Raw genomic sequence first — 12,778 nt, 5'->3', positions numbered from 1 at the left:
CACGCCAGCTGGATCAGACCAGAGTCCATCTAGTCCAGCACTCTGCTACTCGCAGTGGCCCACCAGGTGCCTTAACAGCTGGGTTTTAATCTTTATTGAATGTTCAAAAAACAGAGAAAAAGTGGGGGGGAAATATGCTGATCAAAAGTCAATACTTGAGATGGGGAATGGACTGTGCTAAAAACAGTGAGACGCAGGTAAAATCACAAAGCATTTTGGGAACAAGTAATCAGTCGTCAGATCATGTGATTCCCTTTGGAAGTGGTACCCTTTTTTAGAGCTAGGTGTATCCTCCTGTGTCTAATCCAGGGGTCTGCAACCTGCAGCTCTCCAGATGTCTATGGTCTACAATGCCCATCAGTCCCTGCCGTGTGTTTCTCTCCACCATGAGAACATATCTCACCATGACGCACCTCCGAAGATGCCAGTGATAGAGGCGGGCAAAACGTTAGAAGCGAAAACTACCTGACCCCAGCCACACAGCCCAGAAAACTCACAACAGCCAGTTGATTCTGAGTGTGAAAGCCTTTGACAATATATTCTGTCTCCCTCGAGAGCCAGCGTGGGTGTAGTGGTTAAGAGTAGGTGCATTCTAATCTGGAGAACTGGGTTTGTCTCCCCACTCCTCCACCTGAGTGGCAGAGGCTTCTCTGGTGAACCAGATGTGCTTCTGCTGGGTGACCTTGGGCTAGTCACAGTTCTCTCAGAACTCTCTCAGCCCCACCTACCTCACCAGGTGTCTGTTGTGGGGAGGGGAAGGGAAAGGAGCTTGTAAGCCCCCTTGAGTCTCCTGACAGGAGAGAAAGGTGGGGTACGAATCCAAACTCCTCTTCTTCCCTTGTAATTTCAGCATCTTGCAAGTAAAGCCCTCCTCCTTGCCCAGCCTTCCCCCCCTGTCGTCTGGAACAAGCTCCCCTTAGAACATAAGAACATAAGAACTAGCCTGTTGGATCAGACCAGAGTCCATCTAGTCCAGCATTCTGCTACTCGCAGTGGCCCACCAGGTGCCATTGGGAGCTCACGTGCAGGATGTGAAAGCAAGGGCCTTCTGCTGCTGCTGCTCCTGAGCACCTGGTCTGCTAAGGCATCTGCAATCTCAGATCAAGGAGGATCAAGATGGGTAGCCAGAGATCGACTTCTCCTCCATAAATCTGTCCAAGCCCCTTTTAAAGCTATCCAGGTTAGTGGCCATCACCACCTCCTGTGGCAGCATATCCATTCTTATGTAATAATGCTGCAAGGTCTGCTCTGGAGAATCCTTCTTTATATAACCTTCCTTTAAAAGTAAACTTACATCTTGTGTCAGGATGTATAACTTTCTCTTCTAGTGAGTGTAACCTTGCCTTACCCGGAAAGACATAAGATTCCTAGCCCGTGGGGAGAAGCGCCTAATATTAGCTTCTGAAAAGGGGGTGGGGAGTTGGTGAGCTGTGGGGAAGCTGTCAAGGGACGCAAAGCCTTGCAGGCTGTTTACGAAACCCCTTGGCTTGGCTCCCCCCCCTTCCCAACTTGCTTAAGCTGTCTCTGGGCTCGTGTTTGACAGTTCGGATGTAATTGCTCTAATACCCAGCTTCTGTTTTCAAAATGACAAGTTTTATACCTATCTGGAATGCAGAGTGGAATGTAAGGCGCAGAATCCGGGCGAGGATAGTGTAGGTGCTGGGAACCAACATGGTGATTCGGAGCCCCGAAGCTGCAGTCGGTCATTGTACATCCGTTGCAGTTTTAATCTTTGGTATAGTCCTAGCTTTTTTCGTGGAGGGTTGGGCTCACAGGGGCGGAACACTCACGGGGACATGAGGGGTCATATGTCCTCAGTCACACACCAGCTGGTCACGTGGGAGGGGAGGGGAGACCCCCCCCCCCCGGCTTGGCCTGGCCCCGCCAGGCTGCTTCTTTAGCCGACGGAGCCTCTGCTGGCTGAAGGAGCAGCCTGACTGAGCCGGGCCGAGGGGTGGCCTGCAGCATGCTCCTACCAGCTAAAGTAAGCGGGGCATGGGGGGGCCCACCTGCAGCAGGTGTTTCCCTGGGCGCCCCCCCCCCCCCGGTCTCTGGGTTCAGGTCACATCTAACTTTTGGCGATCCCTGGTGGAGTTTTCCAGGCGAGAGATGCTGAGAGGTGGTTTGCCCTTGCCTGCTTCCCCATCGCGACCCCGATGTTCCTTGGAGGTCTCTCTCCCAAATATTTGCCAGTGTCAGGGCTGAGAGTGTGTGGCTGGCCCAAAGTCACCCAGCAAACTTTCGGGGATTCAAATCTGGGTGGCTTGGCTGCTGATATTGGTGACTATTGATTCATGGTTGGTCATCGTGACAACAGCCCTGCAAGGTAGAATTGATATTAATCCCCGTGTTTCAGAGTGGGAATTTACTTATTTATTCCATTCATTTGTGCCTTCCCTTTGGGACCTGAATCACCGTACTGTGCTCTTGCTTCCATTTTATTCTCACAGGAACTCTGTGAGGTGGCTTAGGCTGAGAGTGTGATTGAGCCCAGATCAGCAAGTTTCCATGCCATGAGAAGGGATTTGAACGTGGGTCTTCCAGATCCCAGCCTGACTTTCTAACCACTACACCATGCTGCCTCTCCCCCTGGGAAGAGTTTCAGTTTGCCTGAATTCACTTTTGACTTTGTGTCCAGGAAGCTTGAACCTGGGGGGCATCCTGGTTTATTGCACTTGACTACGGGAACGGGCTTTCTTGCTAGTTCTGATCCAGGTCACCCCTTTGCCAGTGGGGGTGGGGGAAATGTGCATCGACATCCACTCTAAAGCAAGGAAATGCCAATTAAAGAGAGATTCCCTGGAACAGCCTGAGTCATTTAGACCAGGGGCCTGCAACCTGTGGCTCTCCGGATGTTCACGGACTACAATTCCAGTTGGCCATGCTGGCAGGGGCTGATGGGAATTGTAGTCCATGAACATCTGAAGAGCCACAGGTTGCAGATCCCTGATTTAGACAAAGATGTCCACATGCTATGTAAGCTTTTCGATAAAATAATGTAACATTAATTAAAATACATGAGAAAAGGGAACCTGCCGGAAGAAGAAAATATCGAATTCAGATTTTAAAATAGCAAATTAAAATTACTATTAAAAGTAGCCACAGAACCACTGGATGTTTAACTAGGCAATGAATGAATGGCAGTAGCTTGAATATGTAGTGCAGCTGAGATATATTTGGCAGCTGCCAGAGAGGTGTGTTTTTCATTTCCAGACAGGAGATTAGGTAAGCGATAGTCCACAAAACAGCTGGGAAAAGTTGCAGAAAGGAGGCGTTCTGAGAGAAGCTGTTGAAGTACCACAGATTTTTCATGTGAAGAAAAGGGCATCTGGGCTTCGAGCACCTCAAGACTTCAAGAACAAGCGCTTTGACCACAGGGCAAGTTAAAAAAAAATCTCCAGACAAGATCAGCAATAGGTCATGCAGCGGTGTCCAACTCTGGCACTTCAGATGTTCATGGACTACAGTTCCCATCAGCCCCTGCTGAATTGTAGTCCATGAACATCTGAAGTGCCAGAGTTGGGACACCTCTGAGATAATGCATTGAAATGAGCTAGGGAGAAAAGACAGCAATAAGAGGGAAAAAATAAGAAGAAGAAGAGGAAGAAGAAGAGGAAGAGGAGTTTGGATTTATATCCCACCCCCTTTCTCTCCTGCAGGAGACTCAAAGGGGCTGACAATCTCCTTGCCCTTCCCCCCTCACAACAAACACCCTGTGAGGTAGGTGGGGCTGAGAGAGCTCCGAGAAGCTGTGACTAGCCCAAGGTCACCCAGCTGGCGTGTGTGGGAGTGTACAGGCTAATCTAAATTCCCCAGATAAGCCTCCACAGCTCAGGCGGCAGAGCTGGGAATCAAACCCGGTTCCTCCAGATTAGATACATGAGCTCTTAACCTCCTACGCCACTGCTTATAGATGCTTATTGCTGACAAGCAATCTTGAAGAAGTAAAAACTGGAGAACAAATTCAACAACTGGAGAACAAATTCGTGAGGCATCTGATAGAAGATGACAGCAGTCAAACAGTTCAAGCTGTTTTTTTAAATCAGAGTACAAGCTCTGTCAGAGCCCAGCTGAGACAAGCCGGAGAGGGTGAAAACTTTGGGCCTGCTATTTCAGAGTCCAGAAATTGGCACCATGGACTTGCAAAAAAATCCAAGTTGGCCAAAGCGAAAGAAGAGAGAGGGGCTGAGAAAAGCGTGAGCCCCGTCCACACTTCGGGGGGGCAGAGCCAGTAGAAGTGGCCAGCTGTTCTGGGCCAGCTCCAAGACTCACCAGTGACGAGTCACACATCTGGGAAAGCCAACCAAGGCAAAAAGGAAAAGTAATGGAGAGGCTTCCATGTTGGAACTAAAAGCTGCATGTGAAACACAAGGAGCAAAAACTGCCAGACCACGGCCACGCAGCCCGGAAGACCCACAACAGCCTCTTCTCTAGGTCTCCTTATGGACCAAGCGGTGCAGTCACCCTTGGTCTGATTTTCAATTCCTGAGGCCAAAGAGCAGGACAGAACTTCACCACGGACTGACTCTGTGGGCCGAGCGCCTTCCGTCTTGCCACAATCAGAGCTGGAACGAGATTCCTTGGGGAATTGGCTGCTCCGTCAGTCAGTGCTGGGGGTGGGCGGGGTGGGGGGGGCTGGCTAAACTCTGTAGACCAGATTAGGCAAGCTTAACAAGCAATCAGTGGACTCCAGCCCAGAGCTTTTCTGACCTGCAGGAGTGCGGAGGGGTCGTGTTTGGAGGGGCGGCATTAACTTAGCCACCAGAGTGATTTTGGGGCGACCCCTCTGCTCAGCCCCCCCCAATTCACGCCATTTCCCACCGCAGGAATGACGACAGCAGGCAAGCTAGTTTGATCAAGCAGCTGAACATCATAATTTGACCATTTCTTGCTAAGCCTCTTATTCTCTCATGTAATGCCGGGGGTGTGTGTGGGGGGGGTGGGCACACAGCCTGCCGCTTCTTTCTTCCTTCGTGTACCCTGTTCAGGATAAAGATGACAGGAGATTTGTGAACTCATCCACCAGATGCTGGACTGCCTTTGTTCTAGAATGCTCCGTTTGGCTCCACCCAAGCGGAGCACCCAAGCGGAGCATTCTAGAACAAAGGCGGTCCAGGAAATGGCGGAGGAGGTCACCAATCTCCTGTCATCTTTATCCTGAACAGGGTGTAAAAACTGCCTTCTCAGCTTTACTGCCAGCAATTGACCTTGGGCTGATCCGGAGGGGAGCCTTTCAGATCTGTCGCTTCTCAGTTGGAGATATTGCTGATGGCTTTTTTTCTCTCTCTCTCTCTCTCTCTTTTAAAAAGACATGTTTATTATTCTCTCTCTCTCTTTCTCCCTCTCTCACTTCTGTGTAATTTACAGGTTTACCCTGAGTCAAGCAAATTTACATAATCTGTAATATATTCCGAGAAACAAACTATAAGTTTAAAAAATAAATGAGATAAGCTATCTGTAAAAAATAGTCATGATTACTAAATTAACTTCATCCCTGAATCCTTAGTTCTTTAAACCAAACAAGGCATATAGTTTTAACAAGAAATACTAGAATCACTTCTCCCTGCTCACCCCACAACTAGAAAATATCTTAGAGGCTGTGTTTCATTAGACATATTGTACTCTGTAAGAAACCTGCATAAATAAATACATAAAATTTGTAATGTACTTTTCTTATCCCAGAAATCAAAAAAGACTTCCAGTCTGAATTAATAGGCCTATTAGTCCTTTCAGATTAACCAATTCAGTCCGCTTAGATAATCAGACTTTTCTCAAATTTTTAGTTATCTAAGATTCAATATTTAAGTCTGTACTTTTCCCCAATGTTATGCTAATAACCTTTTTGCTGCTGTTGGAAATCAAGAACCATTCCTGAATGTACTCTCTGAACGTCTTTCAGCAAAAGCCCTGATAATGAACCTCTTGGATCGTTCGTTAGTGTGTACTCCATTAGACGTTTTGTTTCTCTAAGAATAGCATTCTGGGACTTCCTTAAGATGGGGTGTGGACAGAACACGTGGCCGAAATCTGGACCCTTGTGGCCAGATTTCCAGCATACAGGCTGGTTTGTATAAATCATCTGGTTGAGCTTCTGATGAGTTAAGGGCCATTGGGATAGAATTTTATTTTAAAATTTCTTTTATCCTCACATTTGTAGCAGATGGTGAGAAGTTAAAAGTACCTGCCAGTTGTTCTCTGTTATCAGCTCATGTGTGAGTGTTTGCCGTTTGTTAGAGACGTTCCATTCTATTATCCCGGATCATCCAGCAGTCCCTTTGATAACAGATTCAGAAGCTAGGGCAGGGGTCTGCAACCTGTGGCTCTCCAGATGTAGTCATGGGAATTGTAGTCCATGAACATCTGGAGAGCCGCAGATTACAGACCCCTGACCTAGGGTATTGTGGGTTTTCTGAGCTGTATGGCTGTGTTCCAGTAGCATTTGCTACCTGTAAAACCCACAACACTCTAGTGACTCCGGCCGTGAATGCCTTCGACAATAGATTCAGAATCTGTCAGCTTTTCAAACTGAGTGAGCTGTAGATGCAATAAGCTCTTTTTTCAAATTAGCAAAATTTCATAGTTGGAAGAATTGGAACCATCTCTCTTCCACATTCTTTTGCTCCATTTATACCTGTGACATACTTTCCCAGTTTTTTATATATATATATAAAAAACTGGGAAAGCATGTCACAGGTATAAATGGAGCAAAAGAATAATATATATAAAGGAACCATATATATATAAAGGAACCATTATTTTAAAATCTTTCTGTTTCCAAACATCTCAGTGGCTGGTAAATCCAGTTAACAACAGCAACCAAGAATCTCAGCCCTTGACTATATTTCAAGTTGTATCCCAGTTTATTGTCGAAGGCTTTCACAGCTGGAATCACTGGGGTGCTGTGTGGTTTCCGGGCTATATGGCCGGGCTATATGGCTGAAGATCCTCTGAAGATGCCAGCCACAAATGCAGGCGAAACCACAGGAGAGAATTCTGCTAGAACATGGCCATATAGCCCGGAAACCACACAGCACCCCAGTGTATCCCAGTTATTTCATCAGGGGTCTCTTAATGTAGTACCTGTGGTCATCATGGCACCCATCTAGTGCTTTTAGGCAGTGGCTGGGGGTAGGTAGGGCTTTTGCCCAGTAAGGCTTTTAACTGGCTACTGGAGAGTGGATTGGATGTGTCGATTTTTTTTAAAAAATGTAACTTTGGCTGCAGTTGCCACCACAGCACAAGAATCTACACCTGTGGTGGCGAACCTTTGGCACTCCAGATGTTATGGACTACAATTCCCATCAGCCCCTGCCAGCATGGCCAATTGGCCATGCTGGCAGGGGCTGATGGGAATTGTAGTCCATAACATCTGGAGTGCCAAAGGTTCGCCACCACTGCTCTACACTGTGTTGCTGAAGGTAGGCTATGGAAATTGATCTCTGGCTGGCTCCGCCTCCTGCGGCAGCCATTTTGAAGCAGCCATTTTGTTGCTGCGCCCACAATGCCATGTCAGAATCCCAGATGGTTGGGGACCCCTGTGCTAGAGTGAGGGAATAAATCCCCTGCCCGTCCCCATCGACTGGACTTCTGCCAAACAGATGTGCTTTTGCTCAGCGGCCTATTTATCCTTTATGACGAGTCTTGTTGCTTAAAATTATTTCAACTTCATAAGGCACCTTGGATTGGATAACTGTAAACTGTCCACCAGGGGGCGCTGGCTGTGTTCTCTTCTGGCTCGGAGGAAGTGAATGGCAAAACATGGAGGCGAGCGGCGTCCCCACCCCTCGGCAGAGCCAGCCGCCACAAAAGAAGGAAGAGAGCTAAGGCTGCAAATGGCTCCGTCGCATCTCCCTGAGCATATAATTGCATACAAATAGCCGTGGACTTTCAGCCAGCGTTCGTAAGTGGATTGGGAGAGAGAAGCATCCTTGTCCTTGAGTGTTCTCAGTTTATTCTCCTGATGCTCTCAAGGCAGGATTTGGAAGAGGGCCTGGGTCCTCGGCTTCGGCCAGCTTATCTAATAGCTAACACCTTTGTGTGATACGTCATCGTGTGTCCCGGAGGGACTAGGGTAAGCCCGAAGACAGATCTGGTAATTCCCCAGTCTGGTCTCGTAGCATGCCTGCCTCTCCGGAGCCAAGCTTTTCAGCCCGTTCGCTGTTCTGTGCGCTGCGAAGCATTTACAGATGTTGCTGTTCCTCTGGAGCAGCCATTCTCAACCAGGGGTCCCTAGTACCCAGGGGTGCCGTGAGCATGTCCCAGGGGTACCGCGGCAACACTACCGCCCCCCCCTCATTTTTGTGGTGTCTCCCACCGGCGCCAGCAAGGACATGGAGCTGGCCCATGGGTCAGCAGCCACCACCACCCCCAGTGCTACCCTTCACCCTGGGAGGGGAAGGTGGGGTGTGTGGCAAGCAGGGGCAATGGGAGGGGAAGGTGGAGGGTGGCGGCAGGGGTACCGTGAGATATGAAGAGTGAGGTCAAGGGTACCCTGACCTCGAAAAGGTTGGGAAACACTGGCCTGGAGGCTCAGCTGCTGGATTTAGTGGAAGGAGCTGCAGGCGGCCCCGGCAGAACCTAGCACAGGGGTGTGCAACCTGCCAACCAATTGGCCATGCTGGCAGGGGCTGATGGGATTTGTAGTCCATGAACATCTGGAGAGCCGCAGGTTGCACATCCCTGACCTAACAGATTGTGCCTTCAGTATACTACTTATTTAAGCTAAAGACCAGCACATGATTTGAGGGAGAGAGAGAGAACTTTTTAAATGATTCATTTCTTTGCAGTGTATAAGGCTGTGGTGGCGAACCTTTGGCACTCCAGATGTTATGGACTACAATTCCCATCAGCCCCTATCAGCATGGCCAACCTTTGGGAATTGTAGTCCATGAACATCTGGAGTGCCATAGGTTCGCCACCACTGACTTAGATAATTTCAAAGTGGCAGGTGGGGGGTTGTGGGTGGGGGCGGAAGGGAAAGGAAAGAAGCTGAGCTGAGCACAGGGATATTTGACAGGAACACATTCTTGCCAGCACTCCTGATAGGAAGGAGAGTCCAAACTGGCTTCAGTGCTGGGGAGCTGCAGGTGGCGAAGAACGGGAGCTGCTTTGCTGGGGCACATCTGGCGAGGACCGCACGTGGTCAATGTCTTGGCTGATTTCCCCTTACTTGGAGCATCTGTTTCAAGAGCCGAAGCGTTTTTGATGGAGGGGGGGGGGGGGGGCTTCGCTGTGCTTTCCTGCGGCTTGAGGCAAGGCCTGCTCTGTGCGAGGTGGAACTGAGCAGAGTTCCTCGGTCTGGTTTTAGTTTCGCTCTTGTCTGTGCCGCAAATGCTGCTTCCTTCTTCTTTGAATAGGGTCTTTTGATGACTCTGGTTATAGACAAGCTTTTACGTATAGCGATGCCTTTGTACTCATTGCTTGTTCCCAGATGCTGCTGTGCTTAAATCTGTACATTCCTCTGTTACATATTTATCCTGCCGTTCCCCCAAGGAGCCACCCAGGCTGTTCCCCAGTTTATCCTCCTAACCCTGTGAGGTGGGCCAGTCGGACAGTGCGCCTGGCCCAAGCTGCGCTCCAGGCAGTGTGGGGAGCTGAAACAGGGTAGCCCAAATCCTAGGCCAGTGCTACAGAAATAAGCTGTTTGCAGGCAGATGGTGCCAGGCTCAACGTGGAAGAGTGTAGCCTGTGAATCGGTTCCAAACAGATAGCCCAGGAGTTTTATTTTTCATTTCATAATTCAATTTATCACCCTCCCTCCCCTCTAGGGCTCAAGGCGGCGAACAACAAGAATAGAAATAGCAAACATCATGGGTCGTAGTCAATTAACAAAACATCAGGTGGTGGTGATGTCCACTAACCTGGATAGCTTTAAAAAGGGCTTGGGCAGATTTATGGAGGAGAAGTCGATCTATGGCTACCCATCTTGATCCTCTTTGATCTCAGATTGCAAATCCCTTAGCAGACCAGGTGCTCAGGAGCAGCAGCAGCAGAAGGCCATTGCTTTCACCTCCTGCATGTGAGCTCCCAAAGGCACCTGGTGGGCCACTGCGAGTAGCAGAGTGCTGGACTAGATGGACTCTGGTCTGATCCAGCTGGCTTGTTCTTATGTTCTTATGTTCTTATCAATAGGCATAACATTACGAAATAGTAAGAACTATAGCAATAGTAAGAAAAGTAAGAACGTCAATAAATGTAAGCAATATAAGCAGCAAATAACAATAATCCCTAACATTTCACATGGTAGAAAATATCCTAAGCATAACATCACCAATAAAAACATCAATAAACGTCGCATAATAGCATGAAATGTGACAGTGTAAACAACAAGATAACAATAGTCATAACAGTACACCTGGCAAAACAGTACACCTATGCAGCTCGGGGTGGGGGCTGGGGAGCTCAGAATGCCATCTTGAGACAACTGCTCAGCATTCTTGAATGAACAACGTGCTGCGGAGGGTTCCTGGGAGCTGCCAGGCTGTCAGCTGCATTTGTGGCAAACGAGGGCTCAACATGGCTGCCAGTATCCAGAGAAGCAGCCCTTTCAAACGCTGACTGCTGTGTTAGACTCTACATGGGGGCCGTTCCAAAAGGGGGGCGCCTGTTCTAGGAGTGCCCAAGAAATGGCTGCATTTTCCTCTTTGGCATTTCCTTTACCATTCCTGCCAGCAGGGAATTCCTCCAGGCCCCTTCACCACAGGAGCAATGCACCTTTGGAAAGCAGACAGCAGTGAAGAGTCTCTTTCTAAATATCAGCGTCATCAACTGGAGGGCTGGGATTGCCACAGACCCTGCGTCCTCCTTTGGAGCAGCAGTGGCGTAGGAGGTTAAGAGCTCGTGTATCTAATCTGGAGGAACCGGGTTTGATTCCCCGCTCTGCCGCCTGAGCTGTGGAGGCTTATCTGGGGAATTCAGATTAGCCTGTGCACTCCCACACACGCCAGCTGGGTGACCTTGGGCTAGTCACAGCTTCTCGGAGCTCTCTCAGCCCCACCTACCTCACAGGGTGTTTGTTGTGAGGGGGGAAGGGCAAGGAGATTGTAAGCCCCTTTGAGTCTCCTGCAGGAGAGAAAGGGGGGATATAAATCCAAAAAAACCCAACTCTCTTTGTGAACTCCTCACCCAGGCAGCAAGCACCCTGCTTTGGTGGAGCAGAAAGTGAGGCAGCTGATCCCCAGCGGGCGGCCGCCAGTGTCTCAGCCCACGGACCTTTCCGGGTAAAGCACGACGCATCCCGAAGGGAGCCCCCCGAACGGCTCAAGGGCTTGTATTTGAAATCTCCCTTGTACGTTGCTGAAAAAATGGTGTTGAGATGAGACTGGTGGTTCTCCCCGTGTTGGTAAGATGGTGTCTTGTCTTCCAGGTGCTTCAGCTACTGGACCTGCAGGTGTGGTGGAGAACGGCGATCATGGAATAGAAGGCGGCCGGAAGGGTGAGCTTTTTGGTAGCCCCATTCCTGTGCGTGTGTGTGTGTGTCTCTCTCTCTTGTGTGTGTACACCCTTTTGGTCTTGAGAGGTGCTTCCCCGCAGTAAGATCCCATGCAGCCATTTTGTGGGTACGCGTGTGTTTAGGCGTACATGGAAGCACGTGTGTTTCCCACCTCGCAGTTCAGCGGAGACCTAAGAATGAGGTTCTCAGCACCAGATTGTGACATTCAAGCAGCCCCTTACCAGGGAGGTAGCGTTCCCCCTTTCCTGTCGGAGGTTTCCTCTGCAAAGCAATGTCCTTGTTTTGCTGCCAGCCGCTTGTGGGAGGCCTTTTTGAACTCCGTGACTCTCGAGGAAGCCTTTTGCTCCCAGTGAGTCACGATTCTTCCACCCACCCTTGGTTCTAGAATGCTCCAGTGAGAATTTTCGAGGTCTTTCGAGGTAGAAAGTTAAGTTGCCTGCTTCTTCCTGGCTTCCTGGGCTGCCTTCTCCTCTCTCAAACACTCACATGAGCTGCCTTGTTAACACAAGTTTGTTTTTCTCATAAAAGCAGTCACTTTCTCAGCCCCAAAAAGAGAGACCAGCCTCCGTGTCCTCACTTGATCCAAGGGGTGTGGCAGGGCACTCAGGGGGCACAGAAGTCTTCTTCAGAGAGGACCAAGTGGGGGCGGGGGGGGAGGGTGTCTACAAGGACTTGTGGAGGGAGTCTTATTCTCCCCCGTGTCTCCCTCGCCCACGTTATTCTGGGGAGTTTAATAACCCAGTTAAAAAAAAAAGATTTTAGATTTTTCAGCAAACTTGGGACTTCTTTCAGGTTTGTAGAGACAGCCCCCCCCCCCCCCGCATCTGTTCCTAGCTTAATTGTGTAGAGCTGTGCTCTGTGGCATAGTTTGGAATTAGATATATGATGCTAACCTTAATAGAACATGATACAAATACAAGGTTTGAAGGGCTAATCTCTACAAATTATCGGCAGCTTTGATTTGGGGGTTGAGGGAGTGGTCCCGTTTCCTTCCCTTGAAGGGTTTCCTCTGACTTCTTTCCTGTTAGCAGACCTGGGAAACCTTTCTTGCCCACTCCCTCCCTGCAGTTGTCCCCTGTTTCAGTCTATACCCTGGACATTTTTATGGCTCTCTTGCTTCATTCCATTTTTGGGGACAGGGAGGGGCGGACATGACACTATCAATTATTGCTCTTTTGCTCAGGTGTGTGTGTGTGTGGGGGGAGTGAGGGGTACTGCCTGACTCCTGTGCCCTTGCTGGCTTCACTACCATTGAAAAAAAGAAAGAAAAGTCAAAATTGCACTGTTTTATGCAAATCAAAATAATTAGGCTTTTCCAAGGGAAAG

At 49.1% G+C, this 12,778-nt stretch overlaps 1 protein-coding gene across 1 annotated transcript in view; it reads left to right on the top strand.

The window, feature by feature from the left end:
• Window positions 1–12,778, top strand: part of MAP4 (microtubule associated protein 4) — a 243,943-nt gene that overhangs the window by 79,564 nt on the left and 151,601 nt on the right. The window contains 1 exon segment of the mRNA XM_048510520.1: window positions 11,366–11,434. Within this exon segment, the coding sequence (XP_048366477.1) occupies window positions 11,366–11,434 (69 nt within the window).

This window comes from Sphaerodactylus townsendi, linkage group LG11, assembly GCF_021028975.2.
Source record: "Sphaerodactylus townsendi isolate TG3544 linkage group LG11, MPM_Stown_v2.3, whole genome shotgun sequence".
NCBI classification, from domain to species: domain Eukaryota; kingdom Metazoa; phylum Chordata; class Lepidosauria; order Squamata; family Sphaerodactylidae; genus Sphaerodactylus; species Sphaerodactylus townsendi.
This window is presented reverse-complemented; position numbering and strand designations above follow the sequence as displayed.